The following is an 18,105-nucleotide window of genomic DNA, read 5'->3' as shown; positions in this document are numbered from 1 at the left end:
AAAGGTTTGGTGTATAGTTTTTCAGGAACATATGCATTTTTTCCCTGTAGTTAGAGGCAGGAGAGTATGGTTACAATACTGAAATAACTGACTCCTTCATTTTTGACTTTCTCAGATTCTACCTGTGAAATTAAAGTTTTGTAGATGGTTGGTTGTTCTGGCTTTTGTTTTTCATTGTATTTATCCCCAAATCGTAGGTAGTCCTCTTGCCTATACAAAATACTGTTTGTACTTTCCTGTTCTTTTATTTTTCCCCCTTCAGGTAGTAAATTTGCAGACTTCACTACTTAAATTTGAACCTCCGGATCATGTCTGTTTGGCAATGGTGGATTTTGTATCTTCTCTAGGAAAACTTTTTATACATCACACTCTCCAGGTAGTAACTCTTAACTCTTATTCTTGTGCTATTAAAAGTAAAATCTCTATAATAACTAAGGGAGTTTTAAGTTTTTGATTTCTAAAATTCTGTGGATTACTGACAGTGAATTAGAGGGAAAGAAACCTACTCCAAAGAACTCATTTATTTTTAGAGAAATACATGTTGGCATAGGCCTAATTTATTGGGTGGTGGTATTCTTATTCCACTTGGGTTCCAGCACTTAGTTTCTCAAGGCAGAAAACATATTCATGTCTTCTATGCAACTGTATAACTAGGCAATTTGGTAAGTTATCGCAGTTATATATTTTGGTTTCATATTCGTGAAACAGAGCTTGTTTGTTTTTAAAGACAGTATGTTAAAAAATGTTGGAATGTGTATATGGCTGACAAGTGGATATTCATTTATAACCATACTGTGTGGCCTAGCATTACACATTTATTGAAGCTTAAGACAGAGCTCAGAGCAAACAGAAACTCCTCGTAAAGTCTTTTTGCCTTATTATATTGAAAATCCAACAACTTGATAACTTTTTTTGCCATTGTTTTTACCTCCAAGGGTAAGATTAAAAAGCTCACAATGTAAACTTTCTGACATGATCTGAGCAAACACATAATGGACAATTCCAGGACATATTAAAATCTTTGAAACCAAAAATTTCCACATAAGGTCAACACTGAATCCCATTGAATTTGATTCGGTTCTTGTTCATGTTGGTTTGTGACCAGAATCGTGGAAGGAATTAATTAAGTTCCTAAACTGAGATACCATGGTAGTTGTATACAAGTGGACAACATAATGCAGTCTATAAAGCTGTTTCTTGAGTTAAATGTGGGTGTTGACAGTTTTTGATTCTCTTGGCAAAGTTATCTAAAGATACATGCATTTGAGCCATCTGCTTTTACCATAAAATAAATTTATTCCAAAGCACTCCTTTATTTGTGCATAGCTGCAGACCTTGCATGGTCCTAGAACCTACGGAACAGATTTATCAGAAGTTATAATACCTTACACATTGCCTGGAAGTGAGGTCATGCCTGGAGAAATGTTGGAGATTGGTCAGCATATAGGAGATACTTAATGCCACAAGATGAGATTACCTTTTTTATTCAAGAAGAATGAATGAGTTCTATTACTATATCTGATGCTCTTTTCATCACTGGTGATACAATAATTGAATTAATAAATCCCCAGTCTCAGCTTGTTGAGAGGCAACAGAAAGTAAAGTGGTGATACGTAAGGTATGTTAAGCGGTGGTGAGTGCTAGGAAGAAAAGTAAAGCCGGGGGTGGGAGGAAGGCATACTTATGTATATGGGAATACAGTCCAAAATGGGAGCTAGTGGGTGTGCTCACTGATAGACAGTAAGAGTGAGGAGCAAGCTGTTCACTATCTGGGGACAGAGTCTGCTGAGCGGGTCAACAGCAGGTGCAGCCTCTGAGGTGGGAGCAGCCCGATCATCTCACATTCTGGGAAGTCATAGAGCCAACAGCTTTCACTATGAGGAAGTGGAAAGTTCTTGGAAGAATTTACGAAATGAAGTGACCTAACACGTTTTGTATAAACGTTCACTAGAAAGTTGGCAACACTGGAAACTGGAATGTCCCGAGGTTTCTTCTTCTCTATTTAGTAAGTTTGGTTCTCTTTTTAGGACAAAATTTTGCCCTACCTGTCTTCCATCCTGGCCTTACTGATAGCCGAGAAGAACTGGCTGCTAGAACAACACACCCTGGAGGCATTTACTCAGTTTGCTGAGGTAATTATAAGATTGATTTACCACAGTGACTTGTAAACATTTTTAATATTCAAGCACTGTGGCTGAGGTAGGAGGATCTCAAGTTGAAGCCAAGCCTGGGCAACTTGGGGACGTCTTTCTCAAAAACAATGCTGCTCAGTGAAAAGGTCTTGGGTTTATTCCCCAGCACTGCCAAAAACCAATAAAACTTCATAGTATTTGTAATGCTTCTGTATCTTACTTGTAAACTTTCATTTGGAGGCGATGTTACTAATTATCTATTGCAGGATCTCAAATGAGGCCTAGAGAAATGAAGTGGCTTTGCTCAGGTTCTCTCAGCAAGGACTGGGAACAGGCATTTTAAGGAGGACTACTGGACACTGCCTTCCAGTTATTTTTGGGTTCACCGTGAACTATCACTGGGGATAGGTGATAGGCTGAGGAACTGAATGAAGCTTGCTACTTTGGTTTTTTAGGGAAGTAACCTGGCATGGGTTGCCTTTTCACTATTCTGTTGCTATGCAGCATACCCCCACTTTCGGTTATAAAGGAGTCATCAGTAAGACGGAGCAGAAGTAACTGTAGCTTGCAACACTAAATTTGTAGAGGCTAATATTATATTATCCCAAGGAACCCTGAAAAAATGAGCTCGGTGCGTTCTTAATTAGAATAACTCTTAAACACATTACCTGTCTTTGCAAGCTGTTAATATCAGTCTTGTTAATCTTTTAATAGGGGACAAATCTTGAAGAGATAGTGCCACAATGTCTCAGTTCTGAGGAAACTAAGAACAAAGTCGTGTCCTTTCTGGAGAAGGTATTTACTTAAACACTTCCTGTTTTATTCTGTTTCATATCACCTTCATTTGAAATGGTGTAACGTAGTTTAAATTTTCCAGAGTGCTCAGCACAGTGCTAACATGGGCTGAACACCCTTAAAGGCAAAGTGCTCCAAAATCTTAACAGTGTGAGCCACCAACATGATGCTACAAATGGGAAATCCCACACTATGACACTTTTGGGGAACAAAAATCATTAAAAATATAAAATTACCTTCAGGCAGTGGTGTCTGAGGTGTGTATGAAACATAAAAGACTCTGTGTTTAGACTCCAGGCCCATCCCCAAACACCCTGTTCAGTCTCAAAACTTCTTGTCCCGAGGACTTGTGGCAGGGGAGACTCAGCACGTGCCAGAAGCGAGATGCCTAGCACACTCCACCGTAGCGCGGAATTGACTAACACTGTTAATCTTGGCAGTGAGGTGATGATGCTAATCATAATTATGGACTCTTGATGACAGACTGGAGAATATTTTTTTTTAATTTTAGGTTTAATTTAGGTATGGCTTTATACCCTGATTGAAGCCAATATCTACTTTTCCAAGACTGTGACATTTTTTTAAGTGTTTTTACAGATACATACTTTGCATTAGAAGGATCCTGTTTGTGCACCTTGAAAACTCATGGTGCTAGTGTTACCCATGAATGATTTTTTTTTTTTTTACATATATATCACATATTGCTATATATTACATCCAAGTGGGACTTTTTGTATACTTTGCTTTTGCCACTGTCTTTTAGTCTGTAGTCAAGGTCAGAAACTAGACTCTACCATTTTTAGTGTAAGGAAGAACACTATAGAGAGACTTAATCCAGACTGTCCTAAGATGAAGCCATTTACAGATGAAGCCACCTAATTTTTCAAAGTTGCCATATCCACAGGGCAAACCAAATTGTTGGTATATACACATATACCAAAACAGTTACTTGGTCTTTTCATCTCCTGAATATTATTTTCTATCTAGTAGAGAATGCTAATGTATTGGTGTTTACTTGTGTTTTTGTGGTCTTTGGCAGACCGGGTTTATAGAGGAGACTGAAGCTGCCAAAGTGGAACGTGTGAAACAGGAAAAAGGTATCTTCAGGGAACCCTCCGCTAGCGTGGCTGCAGCAGTAGTGAAGTGTTCATCAGTACAGGTACGGGCTGCCTTATGGTGTGGGTCAAACTTTAACAAGGGAAAGTCTGCCCTTTACTTACTGATAAAACAAAAACTACCGTGATTTCCCTTTTTTTGAGACAGGGTCTCACTGTGTAGTCAGGATGGCTTTGAAAGCACTATGTAGCCCAGGCTGGCCTCGAACTCTCAGCAATCTGCTGCCTCTGCCTCCCAAGTACTGGAATTACGGGTGTGCACTGCCACACCTAGTTCTACTTTGGTTTGATTCTTGTCCTCATGTTGACTTTCAAAACAAATAGATCTATACATATAAAACTAACTTCTAAAAATCACATGGCGGTGTGGTGGCGCATGCCTGTAATCCCAGCCTTCCGGAGGTTGAGGCAGGAGAATTGTGTGAGTTCGAGACCATCCTGGGCTACAAAGTGAGCTCAAGGACAGCTTGAACTGCTTAGTGAGACCTTGTCTCAAAAACACAAAAAAAGTTTAAAAAAATAAATAAAAATCGCATGTATTCTTCCTGAAAGAACAGGAAAAAATCATCTAACTTATCTTCCAAAATGTTTATTTTGATCCCTTGCTTCATGAATCAAACAAGCCTACTAATTATGTTTGGCAGCATCAAAAAATTACATTTACCCATTAAAAAGCAGAAATGGTATCACTAGGGATGTTCAAAAATAGTTTAGGAACTGGTAATTATTTGGAATAGTAAGCTATAATAGGAACCATGTTGTGGCCAGTTTTAGCCACAATTTAGAAAATAAGTTTATGACAATAACTTGTTTGTAAGACATATATCAGGGAAATATGCCCTTAGGAATTTAGATTTATTGTGACATTTCATGGGAAGACTTATTATGAGAGTTTTCCTGACTTCATCCCTCCCTATGCAATGATGTTTGAAAACCTGATTTTTTAAGTGGCTCCAAAAGCGCCTGAAAGAGTACAGTTCTCATCAGTTATACACTTAATAGTATTAAGAAAAACATTCACACTTCAAGCTTTTTTCTAAGGAAAAATTGAGATATGTCCAAAGAATTCCCACTGGGAATTATTAGATTTAAGCATTACTTTGCCTTTGGGAACACTGCCAGGAGCTGCTTCACTGAGACAGTGCAGAAGCACCTGCACCTACTGTTTTCTAGAGGACTGTGGAGTAGGGGGTGCCCTCCTGTCCTGAGTCAGTGACTAGACATTATTTTAGTTGGGCATCATGGCTTGGCTTGACTCATGTTTTTTTCCTTTTCCAGACTTGTGCAAAAAGAGCCCGTCATGAGTTCCCCTTGGAAGAACAGTATAGGTCAGCTTTGCAAGCAGCAGTAAGGGCTCTGGAGGTCACTGAGTCACTGCTCCAAAAGGCTCCTGCTCCAGCCTGGCTTCTGGTGGAAATGGAGGCACTGCAAGCACGGATTGAGCAGCTCAAACACAGTGTGCTCCAGGGTGAATGCTGAACGGACTGCACTGCTGTCACCAGACAGACTGGGTTTGACACTTTTCAACTGTCAGGATATTCTGCAAATGAAAATACTCAGTAGTTATACTTGTACATTTTCTAGCACATATAAAATAGATTTTATAGAGGTGAATCTAGTGAAAATAGTCTTTATTTGACATTTAGAGAACAGGATTGGGGGTGATATTTCTCATTAAGACCTTTGGTACAAGGTAGTACATGTAAAACAGTAACTGCCCAGGTCCACAGAGGACCTTCCACTCAGAAAGTACAACTGTAAACAAATAAATAAGCTGCCTAAGGAAACCTTAAGTCATTTATAATTTATAGCTAATTTTTTTTAGTAAGTTGTATTACATAATAGAACTTATTTTTCTTACCGTTAAAGAAATGGCACAAAATTAAGCTAAACAGCTTGACTTTTTATATTTATTTTCTTGCTTTTTTAAAGCAGTAAATCGACCTTTCCTCAGCTTCTTGCTCTTCGTGGACTGGCCTCTGCTGAATGCACCCAGGCTTGCCCTCCTAGAAGCCAGCCCTGTGAGCCCTTGGCCACCTGGGCTCAGCCAGCACTCGAGCATCATCTCACCCTGCAGTTGGCACAGACTGGAAAAGAGCCCCTGGGACAGGGAAAAGAGGCTGCTTTGGGGTTTTTTTGTCCATACAGCCTGCATCTGAGGTACTCATTTTTTTAAAAAAGGATTCCTTCCTAAAGTTTAACTCACGTCCATTGTCACCAGTTACTATCTTCCCAGTTCAGCTCCCCTTCTTCTCCCCAGCCTTCAGCCTCTCCCTGCAACAAAGCACACCAATAGCAACCCACTGAGACAAGTTATATGCCAATTAAAAAACCCAAGAATGTATGGATGACCCAGCACTTGACTTTTTATGCCAGACTCTGCTGCCTCCTGCTAAGTCAAATAATGTTATAAGTGAAGGCTTAGAAAATGGGATATTTTGGTTCCAGCATTATAAACCAGAGCACTGGAAGATAACTTCAGGAAGCTGATAATGCAGTAAAATCAATCTGGGGTTAACCTTTTTCCCCAAATAAAAAGTTTATTCATGTAAGAAATAGACCATTTAGACACTTACCCTATACATTGTACATTTTTCTGAGGAAAGAAAGATCCTGTTTCTAAAAACCAATTTTGCTGATTCTGTGCTTGGCTTAATCATTTTAACCAGTTGTGTGGCCTTTTCCTCCTTTGGGAAAACACGTTTACTATAAACTGGGACCTATTAAGGAAACCTTTTACCTACACAGCAGAAATACCCCAGAAGTCCTCACCTCAGTCATTTCTGCTGCAGCAAATTTTGAGGAAAACTGCATCACTGGAGAGACACCATCCTTGCTGGGGACCATCATTTCTGTTCTCAGTTCAGGTAAAATAAGAAAAGCAGCTGAAGGCTTTATTTCTGGGATCATATCAGCAAACCAGTCCAACTCAGGATCTTCTATTGGCTTCTTTTTAACCGTTATGGTAAACTCTTCTCCCAAACCAAGTTCTGACTGAACTTTAAGAGGCCTTTCTTGTGACAGCCCTTTTGGTGGCTTGGTCTGGTCTGGCTCTTCTCTGCTTTGTACATTTGGGAGGAGAGTTGATTTCAGAGGCATGGCTGGTTCAGTGAGTGGATGCAAAGCAAGAGTGGGCTTCTGCTCCCCAGAGGTATGAGGCACTGGCACAGAGACACTGGGTCCTAGGCTTGTTTGAGTACCTAAGCTGCTGGGTGCACAGGCTTCCCAGGCCACTGCTTCTGCAATGAGGTCAGTGCACTGGGACTCGGCAGCATCACAGGGTTCTGTAGGCCAAATGTGCACGCTGACAGTTTGGTTCTCTGGCTCCTCAGGCTCAGTCCAGTCAGGCCACTCCTCAGACTTTTTAGAGTCTGATGAGAAATTTTCAGTGTTCCCTGAAGTATTTTTCACATCTGAGATTCCATTCATGGGAAACTTAATAGACTGAGAAAACTGGTCACCTATGATGATAGGTACAAGAATTATTCTCATGAAAAGCTGATTAAGGACAAACAGTATATTTAGGAGGACAGCACTAACATATGTGGATTTATTGGAAATTACCATTAATTCTAAACTAACAAAAGAGGTTCTTCTGGACATAACATCAAAGATGTTAAGTTATTTAAATACTACTTTATAATGCTTATACAATATTATTCACTCATTGGCATACCTGTAAGTAAATATACAAATGCTCTAAGCCAGGCAATGTTACCTTCAAGCTGTTCATTACACATCTTGAAAAAAATGTATGCTCAAATAAGTCCACTTCACTCAAGATGCGGAGACAGCCTGTGCAGAAAGCCTGGCTTTCTCATCACCTACCATTTTCCCAAGTGTATTTAACCAAAAACCACTTTTTTCACAACATGCCTATTAACAACTTTCAGAGCTAAGACACTAAAGCATCAAAAGTTCCAAAGTAATGTACCTGGTGCAAAAAAAGATTTCAATGTTAACACACTGTTCTCATCAGTTATGAGGAAGGGTTAAGTACATATACAATAGTTTGAAAGGCAAGGTGAGACCAAAGCTGGCTAGGGCCTATTATAACAAGAAATCAGTCTCAAAATTCCCAAGAGTACCCTAAGTTTCAGAATTTAAACTTACTTATTACTTTCAGGAAAACATTCATCTAAACAATAGAAAAAAATATAAATTTAGCAATTCTACCTGTGTATAAACAGGTACTGTAGTAATCTCGCTGTATGTGCTCCTTGCTGTTGATGGGGAGGGTGCCAGAAGAGAAACCTTTTGGGAATGTGCTAGAGGAGGCACTCTCCAAGGTGGGCAAGATCTGACTGTTCCGGCTGCAGACCACATGCCTGGGAGAATCTGAAGGTTCCAAATAATGAAAGGGATAGTAAATGGCTTCTGATCTACTATATGTCTAGTGAGGAATAGCTAAGGGAAATGGACATACTCAACACAGGTAAAAGAGAACATCTTCAAATATCTGAAGAAACACTCCTGACCATCCTGTAGTTAAGAACACATGTCCATGATGGGATAGGTGGGATTCAAGCATTGTGACACCTCATTAAAACATTACAGACTTTAAACATATTTTGGTGCTGCTTTAAAGCCGTAAGTAATTCTCATTTCAAGAATACATCTAATAAGAACATATCCCCATATGAATGTATTAACTCCAGACCCGTGTGTGGGAGGTAGGTGGGGGGGGGTAATGTGCAAACATGTCTTCAACAGTTGATACTCAAGATTGGACATTGGTCAAGAAGATTTTAGCAAAATTCTGGCTGCATTCCTCAAGCAAGGGGGAAGGAAATGGGGCCTCAGGAAGCTCTTGGTAGCAAGCTCCCCCTCTTCCCTCCAGCCCCCTGAGGCCTGACCCTATAGCCCTTCTCTCTTCCTTTACCACTATCCCCCTGGCTAAAGGTCTACTCATTTTTCCTGCCCAGTGTCTCCTTTAAACTGTTTCACAGCTTTCAGGCAGACTGACTTCTCTTAGTCACTCCTTTCAAAAACCTCGATGTTAGCCCTTCTTTTTAAGTCTATGAAAGTGAACTGCAGAAGACATGCCCTTCCTCAACAGCTCCCCACAGCATTACACACAGAGCTGCACTGAACTCTACATTTGGAATGCGGACTGCTGCCTGGGCTCCCTTGTCTTACTCAAGGAAGACCCCGACTTGGAGAGACAGTAGGATTGGACTTCTGATCTGTCATGAAGTCTTTAGGAAAATCTACCTGAAGGAAAAAATCATCTGCTACTGCTGCTCTGGTGTCTTTCCAGTTCCTTATAAAGATGACATTGTAATCCAGAGGTACATAAAAGGAATGAATCTTTAGTATATAGAATGTTTACAATGGGATAATTCCACCCACTTACACAGATGTTAGGAGTGGGAGCTTTTGCTAATTCAGCATATAAAACTGTCCTGAAGACTGATTCCCAAGTCTCAAAAGCTATAAACTGTACCCCAATAACAATACAGAAACTCCTCATCTATTGTAACCTGCTCAGAGAATAGGTAACAATCACACTAAATCACTCTTTCCAAGCTCCCTGGGCCATACTGACTGATTTCATTAGCATTAAGGGACAGCTGAACTTTCTTCAAAACTTCAGGAAGGGGGCTGGGAATTTAGCTCAGCGGTAAAGTGCCTGCCTGGCAAGGGCAAGGTCGTAAGTTTGATTCCTGGTACCCAAAGAAAAACAAACCAAACAAAACAAAACAAAAAAAAACTTCAAGAAGCCAGTGTTGCAGTTAAGACTGGGGGCTGGGGATTTAGCTCAGCGGCACAGTGCCTGCCTAGCAAGCACAAAGTCGTGAGTTCGATTCCTGGTACCAGAAAAAAAAAAAAAAACAAGAAAAAACAAAAAAGATTTGACTGGCACTGAAATTAGAGAAAAGCTTGAATGCCAGCTCTTTTCTATCACTGTCTCCATATGGACTACTGATACTGTCTATAGAATTGAACTGGAGAGCTAAAATTCATAATGAGGTCACTGCCCCATTCAGGTTATATAAAGGAATAATAACAAATGACCCTCTTGATATAAAATTATTTTAAGACCAGAAATTAAAGTGCTACATCCTTAGGAACATCTGATGGAAACATGGAAAAGAAGGATTTGTTCAGGTACCTAAAAGTCAACAGCTTTTCACCAATAGGCCAACAAAATCAGAAGAACTTAACTAGTATTAGAACATCTACAGCTTTTTTTTGGAACTGACAATGTCTATCAAAACTTAAAATATATCCTCTGACCCAGCAAGTGTATTTCTGAGACTACTCTATAGCAATGAAACCCCAAATACTTAGATACAGGTATAAGGATATTTACTGTAGCACTTTTATAGTACTAAAAATCCAGAAATAGATTTAATATCCATGAAGTATATCACTGAAAAAGTTTTACTCAGTAAAATACTACATACTTATGAAAAAAAGTCCCCTAGATTTCTATGTATTAACTGAGAGACAAGTCCCTGATACGCTGCTATAAGAAAACAAGTTGTAGATTTGTGCATGATATTGTCATTGTTTTCCAGGAAAATCCTATGTATCTGTGAACATACATCTGTGTCCTTTTGTGGGCTTAAAGGATTTTCACTAAACTCTTAAAGGTTATCTTTATTTTGTTCAGCCTGTACAAGGAGTTGGAAAACTAACTTTTCCATCTCTGTATTTAATTGAATATAAACCTTTTGCATTATATGTATAATACTTGAATATCTAGTAGCATACATAAAAGCTACAGCTTTCAATCATCCTTACCTTCTGGGGAAAGATCAGTCATTTTAGTAAAACTCGGGGCAGTACGTTTAAAGATCTTGGTTCTCTGTCCTCCCACAACCACTTCTGGTCCAAGCAGAGAGACCAGCACTGCAAGGCTATGAAGAGTAACTGCCACAATGGAACTGCTGGTATCACGCAGGCCCAGTAACACCTAAGAGCAAGTGATACAATGAATGTAGACCACAGTATTTGTCCCTTTCTCCTCCTGTGAACAGTTGGACTGCACTGCATCAGAACTACAATCTGCTCACTCATGTGAATCACATTTTCTTAAGATACTTCTAGGTCAGTGGTTCTGTGGTCTTCCCAACTCCTGACTCAGTATATTCTGGACTGATTTTTTTTTTTTAAATACAAGCAAAGCCAAATCAAATACACAGGGAACACAAAATTATTCCACCCAGTTGCTACCAAAGCAATTTTAAGTGTAAACTCTGCATCTACCCTTGCCCTCATCATATAGCTCACACATTGGTAACATGCTGCAGTGCTCAGACACTACACTCCCAGGCCTAGCCCCTCTCCTCAGTTCCACACACCCCATGCGGAAGAATCTGAGAACCTTCCTTCTACCCCATGCATGTAACGCCTGTCCCAACTGAGCCAACTACGATCTCTTCCCCAGTCAGAGGCTATAATCCAGAGAAACTAGTTATCTCTTTGGTTTGGTCAAAGTACGGTTTGTTTAAACCTGTAAGTTATGGGACATCTGACATACAACCACAGTAATGACAACTGCTCTTCAGAGAGTCAGAAATGAAGCAGATGCAGAGAAAGACAAGGAATGAAGACAAAATGGTTGTGAGACATCACCTGGCAGTGAGACATACAAATCCTGGCCCCATCGTGAACATGTTAAGGTGATTTCACTTACTTTCAGCCAAGAGGACCTCAACTAAGACAGTTACCTGCAGACACCTGGAGAGGTTCTGCTCTACAAGGAAGGCACACCATGACATGCAAAGGTGTGCACCAACCGACACATAGCCAGGATAAATGGGTTCTGTTTCCCTGCTATTAACTCAGGATAAACTTGACCCAGGAATGGCATTTTTTTGGTTTTCTATTTACCTAAGAACGAAAGTCTCCAATAAGACTCTTAAGATGGTTATTAAGGGGGCTGGGGATTTAGCTCAGCGGCAAAGCGCCTGCCTGGCAAGCGCAAGGTCGTGAGTTCAGTTCCTGGTACCGGAGAAAAACCAAAAAAAAAAAAAAAAAAAACCCAAAAAAAACAGATGGTTATTAAGGGCTGGGGATTTAGCTCAGCGGCAAAAGCCCCTGCCTGGCAAGTGCAAGGTTGTGAGTTCGGTTCCCGGTACCCGGAAAAAAACAAAAAAAAAAAAAAAAGATGGTTATTAGTTCAGTACTAACAGACCAGGCACTTTTCTAAAACAAGGCTGTACAATGACACTGAGGCATGTTTCTTTTGATTATGATTAGAAGTTTATGGACTAAATACAGTAATTACCAAATAATACACTTGTGCCCCAAGTCCATCATCTTCATGTCTTCTCTAGTCAGAAACAGTCCTACCCCTTCTACCCTCTTTACGTCTAAGCCCTAGTACAGTGATGGCCAACCTTGTAGCTTTCAATGATATAGCCGACTGTGGCATGCATGCCATAGGTTTGCCACCACTGCCCTACTACTGTGTATCCACTGCCACATTTTTAGTTGAACAAGTCATACAAGTTTCCTAGCTGAGCCCTTTCCTATGATCCCTCTTCTGCCCTGCTACCAAAGTAAACTTTCCACCACACAGCAATTGGCCCTGCAGGGAAAGTAGTATCCAGAATAATGGGAGCTTTCATTGTCTTGCTTCCTACTCATTCTGTGACTTCAGTCTAATTCTGACACCTATGATGACACCTTTATTTCAGAGTTAGAATATTTCATTCCTCTTCTAAATTTGTAGATACGACGATACGTAAGGTAGTATTGACTACTGCAGATGTAAAGTCAGCCCTAGTAAACTATACTCTGCCTGTGTGTAAACCCATCCCACAGTGAATGAAAGGTGATGCACGTAACCAAGAGAACATCACAGAAACAACACTGCCAGTTCCCCACTTACACCTTAACAAGGCTGCTTTTGCCAGCCCCAACCAGCCATGTAAAGAAGTCAACCTACCTTACCAACAAAGTCATACGGAAATGTTATGTCAGGGAACAGAAGACCTGAGACCCCTGAATGTTCACACAGACAGTATGCCAGCTAAGTCTAGCTTTTCAGTTGTCCCCTCCAAGGGGCTGAAGACACATTTTGGGTGTCAGCTCTGGTCAGGCTCCAGAAGACTGAAGCCTGACCTGACACTATTTGGGGCATCAGAACTCCCAAGCTGAGCCCAGCCAGTCCAAAGACTTGGGAGAATTAATAAAATGCTTACTGTTTTAAGACACTTTTGTGGACACACCAATGGATGACTAAAACATCCTCACTTATTAGTTCCTTGAACACAGGAGAATGTAAACTAATCTTACAGGGAAATGAATTTACTGTGTTTGGTATCTTTAAAAACATCTTGGGTTGGAGATTCATGAAACCAGTGCTATAGCACTTGCCTGGCCTATGTAAGAGCCCAGCACAAAAGGAAGGAAGGAAGGAAGGAAGGAAAGGAGGAGAGGGAGGGAGGAAAAACAAAGAAAGGAAGAAAGAAAGGGAGAGAGGAAAAGGAAAAGAAAAAAGGGAGAGAAGAGAAAAAAAGGAAGGAGGAAGGAAGGAAGGGAAAAAGGAAGGAAAAGGAAACCAGAAAAAGGGAGGGAGAGAAGGAAGGAGGGAGGGAGGGAAGGAGAGAAGGAAGGAAGGACGGAAGAAAGGGAGGGAGGGAGGGAAGGAGAAAGAAAACTACTTTTTAAAACTCTTAAAAAAAAAAAAAAAGGAGCACTTTATACTAGTTGAACAGTGTCCCTCCCAAATTCATGTCCATGCTGAGTGTGATCTGTGGAGGAGGTTAAAATGGGTTAGGGTGGGCCCTAAATTCAGTGACGTGTCCTTTGAAGAAGGCGAAGTGACGAGACAGAGATCAGAATGACACAGATACAGGCCAGCATCAGCGGTTGCAAGAAGCTATCAGAAGCTTAAAACAGTCAAAGGGGGATTCTACCCTAGAAGCTTCACAGGAAGCTTGGTGCTGCCAATACCTTGGTTCCAAGACTTTGCTCCTCCAGAACTGAGTGGATAATTTCTGCTGTTTAAAACCAGGTTATCTGTGATGGTTTGTTACTGTGGCCATAAGAAAGTAATACAAATCTGGAGCCCTGGGGTAAACAACCGTAAGGTTCCTTGGTGGCTGATGAACCACTGATGCAAGCAACCTCCTAATTTATTTCTGGACAACCACAGTTTATTCTTACAAAACATTCCACAAATGTTTGTCTACTTTCCTATAAAGAATTAGCAAACAATTATAGTTTCTCTCAGATTAAAACTATATGTTAGTTTAACTGATCTGTCCAAACAAATAGAAGGGGTATGGCACACGTAGAACAAATGGCATACCCTTAGTATGCCAATGGGTTTTTATACCCAAACTGTTGTCTCAGGGCTAAGCTGCTATCTGAACACCCAATCCCTTCTTCTTTTCAGCCCCCAAATTTGCAGAACCTTTTGCCCACTCTCTTGACTTGCGCTGGCAAGACTCTGTGACCCTACTCCGAACCTGGTCTCTCACCTGTGGCAAAATGACTTTTTTCAGCTGCTCCTGAGTAAAGTGCTCCACGTAGGCCTCAATGTGAGACAGGAGCACCATCCGCACATGTTCCTCGTGAACCTCAAACAACTGGAGGAGCACAGGGATCACCCGCAACTGGAACAAGGCCGGCGAGAGCAGGCAACAGGTTTCTCCTTGTTCTTTGTCTGCTCCAGCATTGGAGAGGATGAGAAAATTTCAGTGAAAAGAGTACTGAACATAACTCATAATCTAAGCTCAGAACTTGACATACATCCTAAGTGTTCTTCTAAATTCTTATACTCTAAGCCGGAGGAAATTATTCTGTTGATCCAGAATTACTCAAGGCTTAATTCCCTTAAGTATAATCTATCGTGTAGAAATGTTTTTGAAATACTACAGATCATACTTAAATATACTACAAAGAAAGCTTGTACTTTAATAGGATTATGAGTAACTTCATAAATGTTTAGTAAGTGAGGAATTTCTTTGACGAGATCAGATTAGTGACACACTAATATTCTTGTCACAGTTTTATTTGCAAAATCAGGTCGTAACGCAGTGCTGTGAGAATTTGATGCTGGGTAGTCCTCTCTAGCAGTGAGGAGTTGGGGGCTTTTTAAAATACATGTGCCTATGTCCTGGCTATCCCAGTACAACAGATCAGACAGGCAGGCCAATCTTTAAAAAAACAGTGGGGCTGGTGAATGAGAGGTTCATCCTGTCTGAGATGCACTGATCAATACGATGGAAGAGGTATTTTAAAAAAAAAAAATCAAGGCGGAAGAGATGACACTGAACCAGATATAAGGAAATTCTAACCTGTAAAAGAACTACCCATAACACTGGCTTCTTGGAGTGAGATCTTTTAAGAAAACTAATTCTAAAAGAATCCCAGCTGACTCAAAATTCTAGTATTAATGCTATATACTCTAACTGGTATGCTGCCATCTATACTGCTCTAATGTTACAAAGTTTCCAAGTTATAATTTCTTTTCACAGCTGGAAAAACGTCCAAAACTCTAAGAAGTGACATAAACTCACTGATTTTCAGTCTTTTGGCTGAATGTAGAAAATAAAAGAGTTGGTCTTTGGAAGCCAGGAAGCACAGGCCTAAATGATTCACAGCAAATGCACAAGGTCTTTAAAGTTGTATGCCTTTGCCTTCAAACTTCCTGTGTTTCGTATCCACTGACATCTGTGATGTTTGTATGTATACAGATGAGTCTTAGGATAGTAAGTGTGACATTCTGGGAAGATGCTCCACTTTTATATTATGGGCTTTCAGGTTTGAGTTCAAGGTCTGTATTAGGGGCAAATTACTATTACTTGCTTTTAGAGCCAAACTTTAACCAACATACAGTAATCTTACCCTGTTCAAAAATGTACTAATAACTGCCAAACTCTTTAATCACCAATAATATTTTGAAAGAGCATTCACCTTTTTTGGGGCCAAGCAGATGAGGAAGAAAACTCTTAACAGCTACTGGCTCTGCAAACACCAACTGATTAAGCAGAAGTGGCACCAGCCTCGACGCTATTAACTCCTCGGACAAGCAGCTGACTCTGTCCAGCAGAAATCTGAGGATAAAAAGCAAAGCCTGGGAAACAGATCATAACGCTATCAATTTTCTACACAGTTTAGCCATGTAAGACCTCTACCCAGCTTCTACCAAAGCAGTGCATTTTGAAATATATCCAGGAAGTGAGATGAACAGATTAGTCCCCAGGTACTTAAGACAAATGCAGAAAGTGTGGGACAAGGCCATTATCATTAGCACCTTGTGCCAGGCCAGGATAAGTTCTCCACAAATTACCTCCGATCAGTAGCAGAAGGGTCCTCCTGTATCCTCTAGTTAGCCAGAGGCCTTCTCAATAAAAGGCACTTTCTCAAATGTAGAAGATGTAGGATAATCAATTTTCTAAAGTTTCCATACTAAAAAAATTATGAGCCTTTTTTTTGGGTGCTGGGGATTGAACCTGGGGCCTCCCATGTGCTAGAAAACGGGACTTTACCCAACCTCATTACATCAAAACACCACACATTGAAGAGCATTCTGTTGAGAAATACAGATGTCGGGTATTAACAGTAGTAATACCCTTCCGTACAATCAGCCTTAGCAGATAATCTTGACTCCTACTTTATGAGGAACAGGCCACATTGTACATTATCACTTTTAAAACCTTATGTCACGATCAATAAAAAGAGGCCAACATCCATACTTACTCCTGTTCCTTTCCAGTTCCAAAGATGCTGGGCCTCCTCCTGCTTAAGGACAGCTCCCCCTTGCCACGCCCCAACTTCCCCTCTCCCCCAGGCCAAGCACCGCCCATCCCTGCAGCACAACCCCAGTTCCCACTGCCACTCTTCCCTGAGTACCTTTCCCTCAGTCTAAAAACGCTCATGTCTCACCCATCCTTAAAAACATCCTCCTTGACTCCGTTTCTTCTTTAGCAATATGATCTTCCCTTCCATTTTCCAGGAGGTTTTGCCCAGTGTCTACCCTCGCCTGCTCAGCCTCACTCTGCTGGAAAGGACCCACTCCTGGCAAGACAAGGAAGTAGTGCCATGCTGTTGCTACATGAGTGGGCCTCTGCTGATCCTGCCGCCTCTCAGAAGCCCTCCCCTGGGATGCCCCAGATTCCCAGCTTCTCTGACCAATGAATGTCTCACCCAACTCACCCTCACACAGTAGAGTGCTCCAGGGCCACACTTTGGACCACTGTCCTCACGTTACTATTTCCTCTGGAAGATACCACCAGACAGAGGCTGACGAAACCTCCACGGTCCCCATGAGGCCAATGGCTTAATTCCTAAGACTCCTCTTTGTTCATGTCCATCTCTACCTGAAGTCCCACAGTGCTTCAAACCCACTCACCCAACAGCAAATCCACCACATCCCCTCGTCAGGTCAGCCTTTCCCCAGGGCTGTGCCAGCTGGTGACCACCACTGAGACTAGCCCACTGTATCTTTCCTATCTCAGTGTCGTCTTTGTCACTGCCTGGCCATGACAGCCAGCCTGACTTAAGTCTGCCCTTCCAGGGATAGCAGAGAAGTCCTACAAGGCAGCCAAACCACCTCGGCCTGCTGCCACCCCTTTGGTGGCTTAGGGGTCCACTGCGTGAAAACACCGTCAGCACTCCTCCCTGCTACATCCACCTCTCCCGTCTTTGTCCTGGACTTGCCCTCCAGCAGGGCACCTACCTGCTGCTCTGTGCAGGCCACCCCATTTCTGGCCTCTGCATTCACTCTGGCTGCCCCTCTGCCTGGAATAGTTTTCCTCTGGTCACTATTTCCCCAGCCTGTGTTTTCAGGACCTCTCTAAGCACCGGTCACTACCCATGCTCTGTTTATGAGTCTCAGACAAGGGATCTGTCTCCCCACCCAGAACTGTCCATTCCAGGGCTTCCCAGACAGCCCAATTACAGGAAATGCTTAGCAGCATGAGAACAACCAAATGCCTGCCTCATCTTCTTGAGATCACCTGAATGATTACAGACACTTTGTCCAAGTCTGAATTTATGGCCTTAGAAGTTGTAGGTGTTTACCGAATTCACGGCCTTAACTTTCTGAACTTACTTGAAGAATTCAGTAGGTGTTTACTGAATTCCTGGCCTTAACT

At 41.4% G+C, this 18,105-nt stretch overlaps 2 protein-coding genes across 7 annotated transcripts in view; one reads left to right on the top strand and one right to left on the bottom strand.

Annotated features, from left to right (window-relative positions):
* The window catches only part of LOC102008071 (chromosome unknown open reading frame, human C1orf112), a 40,968-nt gene extending 35,139 nt beyond the window's left edge, over positions 1-5,829 (top strand). For both annotated transcript variants that reach the window (XM_013521413.1, XM_013521414.1), the window contains exons 20-24: positions 263-376; positions 2,028-2,132; positions 2,847-2,927; positions 3,967-4,086; positions 5,321-5,829. In XM_013521413.1, the coding sequence (XP_013376867.1) occupies positions 263-376; positions 2,028-2,132; positions 2,847-2,927; positions 3,967-4,086; positions 5,321-5,521 (621 nt within the window). In that variant the 3' untranslated portion in view covers positions 5,522-5,829. The remainder of the gene's footprint in view (positions 1-262; positions 377-2,027; positions 2,133-2,846; positions 2,928-3,966; positions 4,087-5,320) is intronic.
* Positions 5,493-18,105, bottom strand: part of Scyl3 (SCY1-like, kinase-like 3) — a 33,756-nt gene continuing 21,143 nt past the window's right edge. For 3 of the 5 annotated variants that reach the window (XM_005398176.2, XM_005398178.2, XM_005398179.2), the window contains exons 9-14: positions 15,923-16,062; positions 14,485-14,669; positions 10,793-10,964; positions 8,219-8,380; positions 6,815-7,503; positions 5,657-6,316 (exon numbers count right to left, since the gene is read on the bottom strand). In XM_005398176.2, coding sequence (XP_005398233.1) covers positions 6,257-6,316; positions 6,815-7,503; positions 8,219-8,380; positions 10,793-10,964; positions 14,485-14,669; positions 15,923-16,062 — 1,408 coding nt within the window. In that variant the 3' untranslated portion in view covers positions 5,657-6,256. Of the gene's footprint in view, positions 5,583-5,656; positions 6,317-6,814; positions 7,504-8,218; positions 8,381-10,792; positions 10,965-14,484; positions 14,670-15,922; positions 16,063-18,105 lie in introns of those variants that run through there. The other 2 variants (XM_005398180.2, XM_005398181.2) reach the window with 2 other exon arrangements.

Source organism: Chinchilla lanigera, unplaced genomic scaffold, assembly GCF_000276665.1.
Source record: "Chinchilla lanigera isolate Chin_1 unplaced genomic scaffold, ChiLan1.0 scaffold00061, whole genome shotgun sequence".
NCBI lineage: Eukaryota > Metazoa > Chordata > Mammalia > Rodentia > Chinchillidae > Chinchilla > Chinchilla lanigera.
This window is presented reverse-complemented; position numbering and strand designations above follow the sequence as displayed.